This window comes from Mobula birostris, chromosome 2, assembly GCF_030028105.1.
Source record: "Mobula birostris isolate sMobBir1 chromosome 2, sMobBir1.hap1, whole genome shotgun sequence".
Lineage (NCBI taxonomy): Eukaryota > Metazoa > Chordata > Chondrichthyes > Myliobatiformes > Myliobatidae > Mobula > Mobula birostris.
The window spans coordinates 93,614,459-93,632,219 of NC_092371.1; the positions used below are offsets into that span (position 1 = coordinate 93,614,459).

Sequence of the window (17,761 nt, forward strand, 5' to 3'; positions counted from 1 at the left end):
CCCCGGTGGCATGTGGAGGAGCCAGAGTGCTGGTCATCCGAAGGCATCACTGGACAGCTTCCTTGGGGCAGCTTCCTTATCCGCTAATTCTGTTACACTCCTGTGTACCACTTAGCATCAGATTTGGAAGCCCAGAGAGACTGTATGGTGGGGGCACGACACTGTCTGTCTTATTACTGTGCAAGGTGTGTTTCTGTCAACATCAAGATCGATGGACAGCCGAAGAAGAAGAAGAAGAAGAAGAAGGAGAAGGAGAGGTGACGCCAGGTGAGGGGGAAGTGGGACATGTCAGAATGGGAATGGGAATTGGAATTAAAATGAGTGGCCATCGGGGAAGCCCAACTTCTGTGGCGATCAGAGTGAGCTGCTTGACGAAGTGGTCCCTCAATCGATATCAGCTCGCAACAATGTGGAGGAAACCACACCAAGAGAATGGGATACAGTAGATGACCTTGACAGACTTACAGCTAAAGTGTTGCTTCACTTAGAAGGACTGTTTGCAGCCCTGAATGGTGATGAGAGAGGAAAACTGCGGAAAAAGTCTCTTTCTGTAGACTCCACTTACACTTGCCTTAGAAGAGCAGCCAGCATAATCAAAGACCCCTCCTACTCCCAACATTCTCTCTTCTCCCCACTTCCAGAAGGTACAAAAGCTGGTGTCCCACCAGCTCCACGACAGCTTCTTACTCAGTGTTACAGGATTTTTGAATGGATCTTTCATATGATAAAGATGCACTCGTGATCTGCCAATCTACCTTGTCGTGGCCCTTACACCTTAACTGTCTACCTGCACTGGACTCTTTCTGTGACTGAATCAATAGATTCTGCCTTCTGCTATGGTCTGTCTGGAAAACTTTTCACTGTACCTCATCACATGCAACAATATTAAAACTATGACCAGCTACTTCAGAGGAAAAGCCCAGACACTATGGGCCGAATAATTTCCTTCTCTACTTGAATGATTCTAACCTAATTTGCCTGCCTGGAAGAACTTGCTGGATTCCTCAGCCTCACGCACACTCCACCTGAACAATTTTATTTTCTTCTAATGTCGGTGGAGAATAATGTCAGGCAGAGTGACACCACGTATTGCCGGCCAGGTTAGAACTATAGCTGACGCCCTTGCCTGGCATCCAGCTTGAAGCTCACCTGATGTCCATCAGCGCCTGTGCAGCCAGACTCCTAATGGCGTCGGAAACATGTGTGAGCTTAGACTTCAGCACGATAACACCTTCGGCGTGCAGGGCTTGTTCGGTGTCCATGCGGAGACAAAAATGCAGGGTCTTCAGTATCAGCTCCTGAATCTCATCGAGCTCTGTGCGCAGTTTCATTATCAGCAAGGGAACCAAGCCGGCATCGACGATAGTGGCTGCGCCTGTGGGAGAGAGGCAACGCGCACCGTTAACAGGCATTGTAATCACCACTAAACGGCTCACTTGCAGTGGGTCTGTGAGAAAGAACAGAGGTTAAGGGGGGAAGGGGTATGATGTGTTAATGTTCACCGTCCTGCTCATAGATCAGCTGCTAAATTTACATGGGAATGCTCTTTCTGTGGGTAGGATTCCTTCCCTTAGATATGTCAGTGCACTGGAGATTGGAGGATCTTACTGAAGTACTAAACACACTGCTGGAGCAACCCAGAATCAGAATCAGATCAGATTTACCATCACTGACGTACGTCGTGACATTTGTTGTTTTGTGGCAGCAGTCCAGAGCAATACATAAACAATTCTATAATTTTCAAGGCAGAAACGTGGTCAATAGGGTTGTGAAGAAAGCACATGGCATGGTTGGTTTTATAGACCAGGATAGAGAATACAAAACTTGATACATTATGTCACAATTTTACAAAATACTGGTTAGAGTTCACTTGGAGTACTGTATGCAGTTCTGGTCACCATTCTCTACAAAGCACGTAGTTGAGCTGCAAAGAGTGGAGAAGAGGTTCACCAGGATGTTGCCTGGGTTAGAAGACCAAGGACACAACAGGAGAGATTGGATAGGCTGGAACTGAAGGAAGTTGAGGGAGACCTGATGAACGTAAATAAAGTTATAAGAGTCAGAACCACTTTATCCTTGTAGGGGTATCAAAGACATAGTGAAAGAACAGAAGAAGGAATTTTAAAGGAAATCTGAAGGGATAGCTTTTACACAGCGAGCGGATCACTCTGCTGGAGCAGGTGGTGAAATCAGATGCGATTACTTAAGACATTTAGAGAAATACTTGAAAAGACAAGGTATAGAAAGGTATGGATTTAATGTTGGCAAATGGATTAGGGCAGATAGGCAAAGACACTTGAATGGACACAATGGACAAAATGACCTGTTTCTGTGCTGTACAACTAAAAAAATGGAAGTGACTCCAAGAACACACCATCCTCAACAATGTGGGGCCGAGTCTCCGACTGTTAAAGGCAATGCTGAGGGGTGAACAACCATGTTCAGCCAGAAATGTCAAGGGGATCATTCACTCCAGCTCCCTGTGAAATTCCAGCCTCCAGCCCATTTGATTCACATAGAATCAACATCAGATTTATTCACTGGTATAAATGGCATGGAACTGTGGTTTTGTGGCAGCAGCAGTGTGTAAAGACATAAAATTACAATAAATTATAATAATAAATAGGTTCATGGTCTGTTCAGAAATCTGTTGGTGGAGATAATAAAAGGTAAGCAGATATTACTGCTTTTACAACCATTATTTTGTTACTTCTGTATTTTAATGAATTATCATCTGCAGAGCTCTGCATCTTGGTTTAGTTAAATAGTTGCTCACAACCAAATAGACAGTCTTGGAAATATTTACCTCAGCATCTCATACAACACAATTAGAAGGATGCCTGGATTATTTGAGAAGACAGGGGTCAAATTATATTTAATTTAAGGCTCTGGCTCTGGTGGTGGGGCTGGGAGGAATGTGAATACGAACCCAGTGGCTGTAGCAGCAGAGTAAGTATAAAGCATGGTTCACTGGAATGAATTCAGCAATGACACAGGAGGCTCTTTGGAGGATGTGGTGTACAGTGAGTGAAATTGAGCAGAATTCCCTCAATCTCCACGGAAGTTCTCCTGGCATTCTCCAATGGTGAGGCTGGACTCTCACTGACTCCTGGATAAAGTATAGCAGCCTTCAGATAAACCCTGGTCACCGAGTCTGCAGGCAAACCTGGAACATCTGGTATAAATCCGATGCCAAGGAACGAGGCCTGAGGGTTGGATCGGAAGTCCGGAAGCCAAGGCCTGTTGGCTGGAGCCCCAATTTGGAGAATCTCTGGAAGTCCACTGGTGTAGTTAAAAACCTAATGTCTGTGAGCCGAGTGCAAATCTGAATCCAAGCCCCTGGAGGCTGAAGTAGACGGCCTGTCTTGGGGTTAGAGGACTGTGCATGTGCGTGAATGGGAGGGAGAAACAGGGCTTGTTTTTCTGTTGTTGTTTTGTTGCTTGTTGTATTCTGTTTTATGTTGTTTGGCAGAGTATTGTGGGCATGCTAACATTGGTACTGGAATGTTTGGCGACACTTGTGGGCTGCCCCAGCACATTCCCAGGTTGTACTGGCTGTTAACACGAATGACACATTCATTTTATGCTTCAATGTACATATGATGCTTAAATATGAATCTGAACTCAGAATCAGAATCTGAAATCTGAATCTGAATCTGCACCTGAAATATGAATCTGAATTGAATCTGAATCTGGACTAAGGATTTAATCAAAATAAAGAACTAAAGGAAATTTGGTTTGGTGAGAAGTGGTACCAGAGATGCAAATGGCAATCGCCGACACGAAAAATAGTAAAAGTGATGGACACACTGGTTATCATTTTCCAGAATCTTATATAGATTATTGAACAAATGCTGCAGATTGGGTGGAAAAGGCAATGCCATTATTTATCAAAGGAGGGAGAGGGAACACAGGGGGTAGCCTAAGGGAAATACTTATTGTGAAGCTTGAGACAACCGAAGAAAACTGGAAAATAGCAATGGAATTGGACAAATTCACTTTGGATTTCTGGGAGGGAAATCAAGCTTGATGAGTTTGTTGAGGTTGCAAATGGTAGAACATATGAAGGGAAGCCCTTTTTGTGTACTTAGTTTATGAGGAAGTATTTGGTAAAACCCCTTTTAAGAGGTTAGAATGTAAATAAGAGTGGTCCAGAGGCTCTGCTGATGAGGGAATACAGGAGTAAGTATCTGCTGACCACCGGATGAATCAGTTCACGGACAGATACAGAGGTTGCAGGGCCTCTAGTGGAAGTCACACACTCTACCAGAGTGTGGTAGAGTGTTACATATTGTATTTGAAAAAATTGAGTTAACTAATGTCAATTAGGTGGATGGCAGAAAATGCAGTAAAGTACGTAATTTATGTAGTGATCTACAGCTGGGAGTCATTTTTCTCCAAATCAGCAGGGACTGTGGTGATTTAGGGACTTATTTTATATCACTGTTCTTCATCAGCTGCCATTCTGACAGATCTATGCAAGGTCTGTCTTTACAGGCACGTGCACTCAGTGATCCTGATGAAAATAAATTCATGCCCTAAAAGATAAAACTCATCCTCCACCTGTTCTGCATGTCAAAACAGAACACAAGAACATAAAGTGACCTTCAGAGGAAAAGGTTTCCACAAGAATATCAAATTTTAAAAAGCCCGGCTTTTCGAACTGGGTTGACTGTAAAGCTAATGAGAATATCCTGTCTCACATCATTCCCTTTGCACTGAAGGTTAATGACAAAGGCCAGTCTCCTAATAAAGGAGTGGTTTGTTGATGCAGTCTGTGGTTGGCTCCCACAACCTGGAATTGACATGAAATTAACCAATGGGATGTGACTCAGATCATGATGGAAACAGTGACTCTATCATTTATTACTGTCACGTGTACCAAACCTGAAAGTCGATTAGGAGTCCCATCAAGGCCTGATGGTGAACCTGTGAGTGTGCTGGAGAAGTTGAAGGCGCAATGACTTTGATCCATAAATCCACTGGAGGCTGAAGGCGAAAGGAGTTCTGTCCTTGGGTAGAAGACCGTGTATGTGTGTGAGTGGGTGGGGAATGAGACTTGTTTCACTGTTGTTGTTTTGTTACTTGCTATGTTCTGTTTTGTTGTATAATAATATAACAATTACAGCATGGAAACAGGCCATCTCGGCCCTTCTAGTCCATGCCAAACTCTTACTCTCACCTAGTCCCACCAACCTGCACACAGCCCATTCCTATCCTGTCCACATAATTGTCCAATTTAACTTTAAACAACAACATCGAACCTGCCTCAACCACTCCTGCTGGAAGCTCGTTCCACACAGCTACCACTCTCTGAGTAAAGAAGTTCCCCCTCATGTTACCCCTAAACTTTTGCCCTTTAACTCTCAACTCATGTCCTCTTGTTTGAATCTCACCAACTCTCAACGGAAAAAGCCTATCCATGTCAACACTATCTATCCCCCTCATAACTTTAAATACCTCTATCAAGTCCCACCTCAACCTTCTACGCTCCAAAGAATAAGGACCCAACTTTTTCAACCTTTCTCTGTAACTTAGGTGATAAAACCCAGGTAACATTCTAGTAAATCTTCTCTGTACTCTATTTTGTTGACATCTTTCCTATAATTCGTTGACCAAAACTGCACACAATACTCCAAATTTGGCCTAACCAATGCCTTGTACAATTTCAACATTACATCCTAACTCCTATACTCAATGCTCTGATTTATAAAGGCCAGCATACCAAAAGCTTTCTTCACCACCCTATCTACATGAGATTCCACCTTCAGGGAACTATACACCATTATTCCTATATCCCTCTGTTCTACTGCATTCTTCAATGCCCTACCATTTACCATGTATGTCCTATTTTGATTGGTCCTACCAAAATGTAGCACCTCACATTTATCAGCATTAAACTCCATCTGCCATCTTTCAGCCCACTCCTCTAACTGGCCTAAATCTCTCTGCAAGCTTTGAAAACCTACTTCATCATCCACAACTCCACCTATCTTAGTATCATCTGTATACTTACTAATCCAATTTACCACCCCATCATCCAGATCATTAATGTATATGACAATCAACATTGGACCCAGTACAGATCCCTGAGGCACACCACTAGTCACCGGCCTCCAATCTGACAAACAGTTATCCACCACTACTCCCTGGCGTCTCCCATCCAGCCACTGCTGAATCCATTTTCCTACTTCAATATTAATACCTAACGATTGAACCTTCCTAACCAACCTTCCATGTGGAACCTTGTCAAAGGCCTTACTGAAGTCCATATAGACAACATCCACTGCTTTACCCTCATCAACTTTCCTAGTAACCTCTTCAAAAAATTCAATAAGATTTGTCAAACTTGATCTTCCACGCACAAATCTATGTTGACTGTTCCTAATCAGACCCTGTCTATCCAGATAATTATATATACCATCTCTAAGAATACCTTCCATCAATTTACCCACCACTGACGTCAAACTCACAGGCCGATAATTGCTAGGTTTACTCTTAGAACCCTTTTTAAACAATGGAACAACATGAGCAATATGCCAATCCTCCGGGACCATGCCCATTTCTAAAGACATATGAAATATTTCTGTCAGAGCCCCTGCTATTTCCACACTAACTTCCCTCATGGTCCCAGGGAATATCCTGTCAGGACCCGGAGACTTATCCACTTTTATATTCATTAAAAGCTCCAGTACTTCCTCTTCTTTAATCATCATAGTTTCCATAACTTCCCTACCTGTTTCTCTTATCTTACCCAGTTCAATATCCTTCTCCTTAGTGAATACCGAAGAAAAGAAATTGTTCAGAATCTGCCCCATCTCTTTTGGCTCCACACATAGCTGTCCACTCTGATTTCCTAAGGGACCAATTTTATCCCTCACTATCCTATTGCTATTAATATAATGGTGGAAACCCTTGGGATTTATTTTCACCTTACTTGCCAAAGCAACCTCATATCTTCTTTTAGCTTTTCTAATTTCTTTCTTAAGATTCTTTTTACATTCTTTATATTCCTCATATTCTCCATGCTGCCTATATTTATTGTAGATATCTCTCTTTTTCCGAACCAAGTTTCCAATATCCTTTGAAAACCATGGCTCTCTCAAACTTTTAACCTTTCCTTTCATCCTAACAGGATCATAAAGATTCTGTACTCTCAAAATTTCACCTTTAAATGACCTCCATTTCTCTATTACATTCTTCCCGTGAAACAAATTGTCCCAATCCACTCCTTCTAAATCCTTTCGCATCTCCTCAAAGTTAGCCTTTCTCCAATCAAAAATCTCAACCCTGGGTCCAGACCTATCCTTCTCCATAATTACATTAAAACGAATAGCATTTTAATCACTGGACAAGAAGTGCTCCCTAACACAAACCTCTGTCACCTGACCTATCTCATTCCCTAACAGGAGATCCAACACTGCCCCTTCTCTAGTTGGTACCTTTATGTATTGCTGCAAAAAACTATCCTGCACACATTTTACAAACTCCAAACCATCCAGCCCTTTTACAGTATGGGCTTCCCAGTCTATGTGTGGAAAACTAAAATCTCTCACAATCACAACCTTGTGCTTACTACAAATATCTGCTATCTCCTTACAAATTTGCTCCTCCAATTCTCGCTCCCCATTTGGTGGTCTATAATACACCCCCATAAGAGTTACTACACGTTTCCCATTCCTCAAATCCACCCAAATAGCTTCCCTAGACGAGCCCTCTAATCTATCCTGCCAGAGCACGCTGTAATATTTTCTCTGACAAGCAATGCAACACCTCCCCCTCTTGTCCCTCCGATTCTATCACACCTGAAGCAATTAAATCCAGGAATATTTAGTTGCCAGTCACACCACTCCTGTAACCATGTTTCACTAATAGCTACCACATCATACTTCCAGGTATCAAACAATGCTTTAAGCTCCTCCACCTTTCTTATAATGCTCCAAGCATTAAAATAAATGCACTTAAAAAATTTTCCACCTCTTACTCTCTGTTTATCACTAACGGTGCAAACAATTTTACTATTTTCTTTTTCTTCCTTCTTCCCTACATCTGTTCCTACACTCTGGTTCCCCTCCCCCCTCGTATCTAGCTTAAATCCACCAGAGCCTCTTTAGCAAATCTACCTGCAAGAATATTTGTCCCCCTCCAGTTCAGATGCAGACCATCCTGCTGGAACAGGTCCCACCTTCCCTGGAAAACTGCCCAATTATCTATAAATCTAAAGCCCTCACTCCTGCACCATATCTTCAGCCACATGTTGATCTACGCTATCTTACTATTTCTAAACCCGCCTGCACGTGGCACTGGTAGCAATCCTGAGATTGCTATCCTGGAGGTCCTGTCCTTTATCTTGGCTCCTAACTCCCTAAATTCTCCTTTCAGGACCTCCTCACTCTTCGTACCCACATCATTGGTGCCTACATGGACCACGACATCCAGCTGCTCACCCTTCCTCTTGAGAATACCGAGGACTCGATCCGAGATATCACGGACCTTGGCACCAGGGAGGCAACAGACCATCCGGGATTCCCGATCTCTTCCACAGAACCTCTTATCTGTCCCCCTAACTATCGAATCCCCTGTCACTACTGCTGTCCTCTTTTCCCTCCTTCTGAGTTGAGGGTCCCGTCTCGGTGCCAGAAACACAACCACTGCAACTTATCCCTGGTAGGTCGTTACCACCAACAGTATCCAAAATGATGTACTTACTATTGGCCCTGACTTCCCACATCCTGCAAACAGAGCACTCAACTGCCCTAACTGCTGCCTCCATTACCTACTCTTAAGGTAACTGATTTATTGTGTTCCGCGTTGTTCTGCTGAGCATTGTGGGCTTGCTGTTTTGGCACTTGTGGGCTGCCCCCAGCACATCCTCGGGTGTGTTGGTTGTTAATGCAAATGATACACTTCACTGTATGTTTCGATATACAGGTACATGTAATAAATAGATCTGAATCTGAGGTATAGTGAATAAACTTGTCTTGCATACAGACCAATTCATTACAATAGTGTATTAAGGTAAAATAATAAGGTGTTGGGCCATAATGAGGGAGACAGTGAGGTCAGGAGTCCATTTTATCTTATTACAGCGGATAAAAGAGACTGGTGGTGTGCTTTCAGGCTTCTGCTCAATCATTTCTTTTCGGGGGAAGGAGAGAGATTGCCCAGGGTGGGTGGGGTCTTTCATTACGCCGGCTGCTTTACTGAGGCAGTGAGGTGTAGACAGTCTATAGAGGGGATTCGCTCAGCTTTGTCCACAACTTTCTGCCATTTCTTACAGTCTCAGGCAGAGCAGTTGCCAATCCAAGCCATAATATAGCGGATAGGTGCATTTGCGAGGGTCGAAGGACCATGTCAAATTTTTTAACCTCCTGACAAAGTAGAGGCGCTGGTGAAAATCTTCACTATGGTATCAACATAGCTGAACCAAGACTTGCTATTGGTGATGTCCACTCCTCGGGATTTGAAGCTCTCCACCCTCTTGACCTCAGCACTGTTGATATAAGCAGAAGGGCGTGAACCACCATCCCTTCGTAAAGTCAAAGATGAGTTCTTTTGTTTTGCTGACATTGAGGGAAAGGTTGTTGTCATGACACCAAGTGACTAAGCTCTCCACCTCCTTTCTATATTGCAGCTCATTGTTACTTGAGATGTGGCTCACTCCAGTGGTGTCATCTGCAAATCTGTACCAAGATGAGAACGTGGCCACACTATCAGGAGTAAGGTTAGGGGCTGAGGCTGCAGCCTTGCGGAGCAGCAGCGTTGAAGGTAATCGTGGTGGAGATGACGCAGCCTGTCCTTACTCATTGTGCTCCGTTGGCCAGAAAGTCAAGGATCTGTTGCAAAGGAAGGTGCTTAGTCGCAGGTCTAGGAGATGAGTTTCGAACCACGTTAGAACATTTCCAATGCTCCAATGCCAGAGCTAATGTAATTTTGGACCATTATCTGAGTCTGATGAGACGCCAGGCAACATGCAGCAGTGCCAGAGGTTGTTAGTGTTTACTGGAACCACAGGGATGACAAGCAGTGATTAAATCATAAGAGCATAAGATATAGGAGCAGAAAGACGCCAGTTGGCCCATCGAATATGCTTTGCCATAGCTGATCTAATTCCCTGCCAGTCCCAGTCTCCTGCCTTCTAGCCTTCTTAACCCTTCATGTTCTGACTAATCATGAGCTAATCAACCTCTACCTTAAATATATATACAAAGTTGGCCTCCACAGCTGCCTGTAGCAACGAATTGCACAGACTCACCACTCTCTGGCTAATGAAATTCCTCCTCATCTCCATTTTAAATAGATGATACTCTGTTCTGAGGCTGTGCCCTCTGATCCTAGACTCCTGCACCATAGGAAACATCCTCTCCATGTCCACTCTATTGATGCCTTTCAATTTTCAGCAGGCTTCAATGAGATAGTAGTTTCATAGTTTTCATAGTCGTACTTTAATAATCCTGGGGGAAATTGGTTTTCGTTACAGTTGCTCCATAAATAATAAATAGTAATAGAACCACAAATAGTTAAATAGTAATATGTAAGTTATGCCAGTAAATTATGAAATAAGTCCAGGACCAGCCTATTGGCTCAGGATGTCTGACCCTCCAAGCGAGGAGTTGTAAAGTTTGATGGCCACAGGCAGGAATGACTTCCTATGACGCTCAGTGTTGCATCTCGGTGGAATGAGTCTCTGGCTGAATGTACTCCTGTGCCCACCCAGTACATTATGTAGTGGATGGGAGAGATTGACCAAAATGGCATGCAACTTAGACAGCATCCTCTTTTCAGACACCACCGTGAGAGAGTCCAGTTCCATCCCCACAACATCACTGGCCTTACGAACGAGTTTGTTGATTCTGTTGCTGTCTGCCACCCTCAGCCTGCTGCCCTGGCACACAACAGCAAACATGATAGCACTGGCCACCACAGACTCGTAGAACAACCTCAGCATCATCCAGCAGATGTTAAAGGACCTCAGTCTCCTCAGGAAATAGAGACAGCTCTGACCCTTCTTGTAGACAGTCTCAGTGTTCTTTGACCAGTCCAGTTTATTGTCAATTCGCATCCCCAGGTATTTGTAATCCTCCACCATGTCCACACTAACCCCTTGGATGGAAACAGGGGTCACCGGTACCTTAGCTCTCCTCAGGTCTACCACCAGCTCCTTAGTCTTTTTCACATTAAGCTGCAGATAATTCTGCTCACACCATGTGACAAAGTTTCCTACCGTAGCCCTGTACTCAGCCTCATCTCCCTTGCTGATGCATCCAACTGTGGAAGAGTCATCAGAAATCTTCTGAAGATGTTAAGACTCTGTGTAGTAGTTGAAGTCCAAGGTGTAAATGGTGAAGAGAAAGGGAGAGAAGACAGTACCGTGTGGAGCCCCAGTGCTGCTGATCACTCTGTCGGACACACAGTGTTGCAAGCACACGTACTGTGGTCTGCCAGTCAGGTAATCAAGAATCCATGATACCAGGGAACATAGAAACATAGAAAATATAGAAAATAGGTGCAGGAGTAGGCCATTCAGCCCTTCAAGCCTGCACCACCATTTATTATGATCATGGCTGATCATCCAACTCAGAACCCTGCACCAGCCTTCCCTCCATACCCTCTGATCCCCCTAGCCACAAGGGCCATATAGCATCCACCTGCATCGCTGCCAGCTTCTCCCCCAGCAGAGCAGGGCGGATGGTGTTGAGCGCACTGGAGAAGTCAAAAAACATGACCCTCACAGTGCTCGCTGGCTTGTCCAGGTGGGCGTAGTCACAGTTCAGCAGGAAGACGATGGCATCCTCAACTCCTAGTCGGGGCTGGTAGACGAACTGGAGGGGATCTAAGTGTGGCCTGACCAGAGGCCGGAGCAGCTCCAGAGCAAGTCTCTCCAGGGTCTTCATGATGTGGGAGGTCAATGCCACCAGTCTGTAGTCATTGAGGCCGTTGGGGCGCGGCGTCTTCGACACAGGGACGAGGCAGGACGTATTCCACAATACAGGAACCCTCCGGAACCTCAGGCTCAGGTTGAATACATGGTGAAGTACTCCACATAACCCCTCATTTTTCTAAACTTCAGTAAGCATAAGCCAAGAGCCTTCTCATGCTCCTCATTTACCAAGCTTTTCAATCCCAGAATCAATTTCATGAACCTTCTTTGAACCCTCTCCAATGTCAGCATACCCTTTGTTAGATAAAGGGCCCAAATCTGCTCACAATACTCAGGCCTCACCAGAGCCTTATAAACCCTCAACATTACATCAGACCTTTTACTTTTTTCTCACCTGCTTATTACCTCCCCCTGGGTCCCGTCCTCCTTCACTTCTCCTATGGTCCACTTTCCTCCCTATCAGATTCCTTCCCATCCAGTTATCTGGCTTCACTTTTCACTCTCCCCTTCCCCCACCTTTTTATTCTAGCATCTTCCCCCTTCCCTTTCAGTCTTGAAGAAGGGTCTCAGCCTGAAATGTCAACTATCTATTCACCTCCATAGATGCTGCCTGACCTGCTGAGTTCCTCCACCATTTTGTGCGTGCTGCGCAACATCACATCCTTGCTTTTATATTCTAGTCCTCTCAAAATGAATGCTAATATTGCATTTGCCTTTCTCGCCACCGGCTCAGCCTGCAAATTAACCTTTAGGGTATCCTGCACGAGAACTCCGAGGTCCCTTTACACCTCAGGTTTTTTAATTTCTCTCCATTTAGAAAATAGAATATGATTTTATTTCTTCTAGCGAAGTGCATGGCCATATACTTCCCGTGTACTCCATCTGCCACTTCTATGCCCAGTCTCCACATCTGTCTAAATCCTTCTGCTGTGGCGACCCAATTTCTAGCACACACGAACCGGCTCACGAAACAGCGCACACAGGCAGAGGGCTGGCCCCAAAAAGGGCGCCAGGCCATCTTCACCAGCAGGGGAAAATCCCGTGTGCGGAAAGGGTCTGGGAATATGCATTCCCCACAGCAGTCCCGCCCCAGGGAGGACGGGAACGGGCAGGCTTTAAAGCAGGCCGTGAAGTTTGAATAAATCTCTTTATCGCAACTCCAACTCACCGACTCCGTGTGGTTATTCTAGCGCTGTGTGTAGCACACCGCTACAATTGGTGACCCCGACAGCCCAAATGATATTTGGGCCAGAGATGACCGACGCCGCATCTGTTCCACGCAGTTTCGTTACAACTGCCAAGCTTTTGGCCGCTGCGACCCCGTCTGTGGTTTGAACAGGCAGAAGCACAATTCCACATTCGGCAGATAACCTCAGAGTCCACTCATTACTACTACGTGCTGAGCTCCCTCGACCAGGAGACTGCTGCACAAGTTGAGGAGTTTATACAGTTGCCCCCGGAGGACGGCAAAGATACAGCATTCAAAGCCCTGCTCATAAGGACTTTCAGACTCTCACGGCGCGAACGAGCACGCCGCTTAATGCACCTGGATGGTTTGGGAGACAGGCCGCCGTCGGCATTAATGAATGAAATGCTGGCCCTGGCTGAAGGACACAAACCCTGCCTCATGTTTGAGCAGGCGTTCCTAGAGCAACTGCCGGAGGATATATGCCTGCTGCTGTCCGACACAGATTTCAGCGACCCCCCCCCCCCCCCGAAGGTGGCGGCCCGGGCAGATGTGCTGTGGAATGCCAAGAAGGAGAGAGGGGCATCCGTCGCACAGATCACCAAGCCGCGTGCCCAACGACAGACCAGACCAGGCCTGGCAGCAGAACCCAACGAACAATGGTGCTTCTACCACCAGCGGTGGGGCACAGAGTCCCGCCGTTGTAGACTACCCTGCAAATTCCCGGGAAACGCCAAGGCCCAGCCGCCACCGATCGCTACGGCGGCTGGCCATCAGGACAGCCTCCTGTACATCTGGGACAAGCAGTCGGGATGTCGATTTTTGGTCGACACCGGAGCGGAGATCAGCGTTTTACCTCCAACGAGTTACGACACCCGCAACACAGAACCGGGACTCGCCCTGAGGACCGCAAATGGCAGCATAATACGAACCTACGGCACCCGCACGGTGCGGCTACAGTTCAGCTCCAGCCGGTTCACGTGGGACTTCACACTGGCCGCCGTGGCCCAACCACTCCTGGGGGCGGATTTTCTGCGAGCCCACATTCTGCTGGTCGACCCGCAAGGGAAGTGATTAGTCCACGCCAAGACTTTTCAAACATTCTCCCTGGGTGAAGCAAAGTTGCCAGCCCCACACCTGGACTCCATCACACTGTCCGACAATGAATTCACCAGGGTCCTGGCGGATTTCCCATCAGTACTGACACCGCAGTTCACGGCAGCCATGCCCAGACACGGAGTACAGCACCACATCCCGACCCAGGGACCACCCCTCCACGCCTGTGCTCGAAGGCTTCCCCCGGACAAGCTCCGACTGGCGAAGGAGGAATTCAAGAAGGTGGAGGAATTGGGGATCATACGACAGTCCAACAGCCCATGGGCCTCCCCCCTGCACATGGTGCCCAAGGCAATGGGGGACTGGAAGCCATGCGGTGACTACCGCAGAATGAACAAGGCTACAACGCCAGACCGCTACCCTGTGCCACACATTCAAGACTTTGCAGCAAACCTACAAGGCGCAAGGATCTTTTCCAAGGTAGACCTCGTCCGGGGATACCATCAAGTCCTGGTACATCTGGACGACATCCCCAAAGCAGCACTCATCACCCCGTTTGGACTTTTCGAATTCCTCCGAATGCCGTTTGGTCTAAAGAATGCCGCGCAGACGTTCCAGCGCCTAATGGACGTGGTGGGACGCGACCTGGACTTTGCATTCATCTATTTGGATGACATCCTCATAGCCAGCAGTAGTCGGCAGGAGCATCTGTCCCACCTCCGCCAGCTCTACTCCTGCCTGAGTGAATTTGGCCTTACAATCAACCCGGCCAAATGCCAGTTCAGACTCGACACCATCAACTTCCTGGGCCACAGGATTACTAAAGACGGAGCAATTCCTCTGCCCGCCAAGGTAGAGGCGGTCCGCCACTTCCCCCGACCCAACACAATCAAAGGCCTGCAGGAATTCGTGGGTATAGTGAATTTCTACCACCGTTTCCTCCCCTCAGCAGCCCGAACCATGCGCCCCCTGTTCACTCTGATGTCGGGTAAGGGCAAGGACATTACCAGGGACAAAGAGGCCGCAGCCGCTTTCGTTAAAACCAAAGAAGCCTTGGCAAACGCTGCGATGCTAGTGCACCCCAGAACGGACGGCCCTACTGCCCTCACAGTGGACACATCCAACACAGCAGTCAGTGGAGTGCTGGAACAACTCATCGAGGGTTGCTGGCAACCCCTCGCATTCTTCAGCAAACACCTACGACCACCCGAACTCAAATACAGTGTTTTCGACCGGGAGCTATTGGCGCTATACCTGGCAATCCGGCATTTCAGGTACTTCTTAGAAGGTAGGCCCTTCACCGCGTTTACAGACCACAAACCGCTTGCCTTTGCGTTCACAAAGGTGTCCGACCCCTGGTCGTCCCGCCAGCAGCGACATCTGTCCTACATCTCCGAGTATACGACGGACATCCAGCATGTCTCGGGAAAGGACAACGTTGTGGCGGACGCACTTTCCAGACCGACCATACAGGCCCTATCCCAGGGGTGGACTATGCAGCGCTGGCAGAGGCACAGCAGGCAAACGCTGAGATCCCCAGTTACAGGACTGCGGTCTCCGGTTTGCAGCTCCAAGACCTCCCCGTAGGCCCAGGTGAGAGGACCTTACTATGTGACGTAGCCACCGGCCAACCCCGCCCCGTCGTCCCAGCAGCCTGGCGCCGGCGGGTTTTTGACTCCATTCACAACTTAGTGCATCCATCCATCAGGACAACCGTCCGGCTGGTCGCCAACAGGTTCGTGTGGCATGGGCTTCATAAACAGGTCAGTGAATGGGCCAAAACGTGCATGCAGTGCCAAGCGGCACACCAAGGATCCGATGCAGCAGTTCGAACCCACCCGCCGGAGGTTCGACCACATTCATGTGGATATCATGGGGCCCCTGCCAGTGTCGCGAGGAGCGTGGTACCTCCTAACAATAATAGACCGGTTCGCCAGATGGCCAGAGGCGGTCCCGCTCACCAACACCACCTCCCAATCCTGCGCCCGAGCACTGATCGCAACTTGGGTAGCACGCTTCGGGGTACCAGCCCACATTACCTCCGACAGGGGCGCCAGTTCACCTCCAGCCCGTGGTCAGCTATGGCCAGCCTTTTAGGATTGCAGCTACACCACACAACTGCCTACCACCCACAGATGAACAGACTAGTGGAGCGTTTCCACCGTCACCTGAAGTCGGCTCTCATGGCCTGCCTGGAAGGGCCTAACTGGGTGGACGAGCTTCCCTGGGTCCTGCTCGGAATCCGCACGGCGCCCAAGGAAGATCTGTACACCTCGTCAGCCAAGTTGGTGTACGGCACACCCCTGGTTGTCCCAGGAGAGTTCATACCAGCCCCAAGGGGGAGAGAGGAAGAACCCACAGCAGTCCTGGACAGACTACGGGACAGGCTCAGTAACCTGGCCCCCATACCCACTTCACAGCACGGACAGAGCCCGACCTGCGTACCCAAAGACCTGCAGAACTATAAGTTTCTTTTTGTACGACGGGGCGGACACCGGGCACCGCTACAGCGACCCTACGAGGGGCCGTTTAAGGTGATCAGGAAGAATGGGTCCACGTTCGTGCTGGACATTGAGGGGAAAGAGGAGGTTTTCACGGTGGAACGACTCAACCAGCCCATGTGGACTTGGCGCAGCTGGTCCAGGCTCAGGCACCGCGGCGCAGGGGCAGACCTCCCAAACAGAGGTCGATCCAGACTGTGGACATTGGGGGAGGTATCGCCGGTTCTGGGGGGGGCAGTTTATGTGGCGACCCACTTTCTAGCACACACGAACCGGCTCACGAAACAGCGCGTGCAGGCAGAGGGCCGGCCCCAAAAAGGGCGCCAGGCCATCTTCACCAGCAGGGGGAAAATTCCGTGTGCAGAAAGGGTCTGGGAATATGCATTCCCCACAGCAGTCCCGCCCCAGGGAGGGCGGGAACGGTAAGGCTTTAAAGCAGGCCGTGAAGTTTGAATAAATCTCTTTATCGCAACTCCAACTCACTGACTCTGTGTGGTTATTCTAGCGCTGTGTGTAGCACACCGCTACACTGCACCCTCCCTGCTTCCTCAACACTTCCTGCCCCTCCACCTATCTTCGTCTCATCTGCAAACATGGCCACAAAGCCATCAATTATGTTATCCAAATCATTGACATAAAATGTGAAAAGAATCAGTACCAACACAGACCCCTGTGGAACACCACTAGTCACTGGCAGCCAACCAGGAAAGGCTCCTTTTATTCCCACTCTTTACCTCCTGCCAAAGCTCCAACCATGCTAGAATCTTTCCTGTAGTACCATGGGTTCATAGCTTGTTAAGCAGCCTCGTGTGTTACCTTGTCAAAGGCCTTCTGAAAATCCAGGTACACAATATCAACTGATTCTCCTTTGTCTCTCCTGCTTGTTATTTCTTCAAATAATTCCAACAGATTTGACAGGTGAGATTTTCTCTTCAGGAAGCCATGCTGATTACAGCCTATTTTATCGTGTGCCCCCAAGTACTCCAAAACCACATCCTTAAATCGACTTCAACATCTTCCCAATCACAGAAGTCAGACTAACTGGCCTAAAATTTCCTTTCTTCTGCCTCGCTTCCTTCTTGAAGACTGGCATGACATTGGCCTTTATCAACCGTGGGATTGAGTTTAAGAGCCAAG

The 17,761-nt window shown here is 47.5% G+C and overlaps 1 protein-coding gene across 1 annotated transcript in view; it reads right to left on the minus strand.

The window, feature by feature from the left end:
* Positions 1 to 17,761, minus strand: part of rsph14 (radial spoke head 14 homolog) — a 786,151-nt gene that overhangs the window by 52,773 nt on the left and 715,617 nt on the right. Inside the window, exon 4 of the mRNA XM_072245220.1 lies at positions 1,150 to 1,375. Coding sequence (XP_072101321.1) covers positions 1,150 to 1,375 — 226 coding nt within the window. The remainder of the gene's footprint in view (positions 1 to 1,149; positions 1,376 to 17,761) is intronic.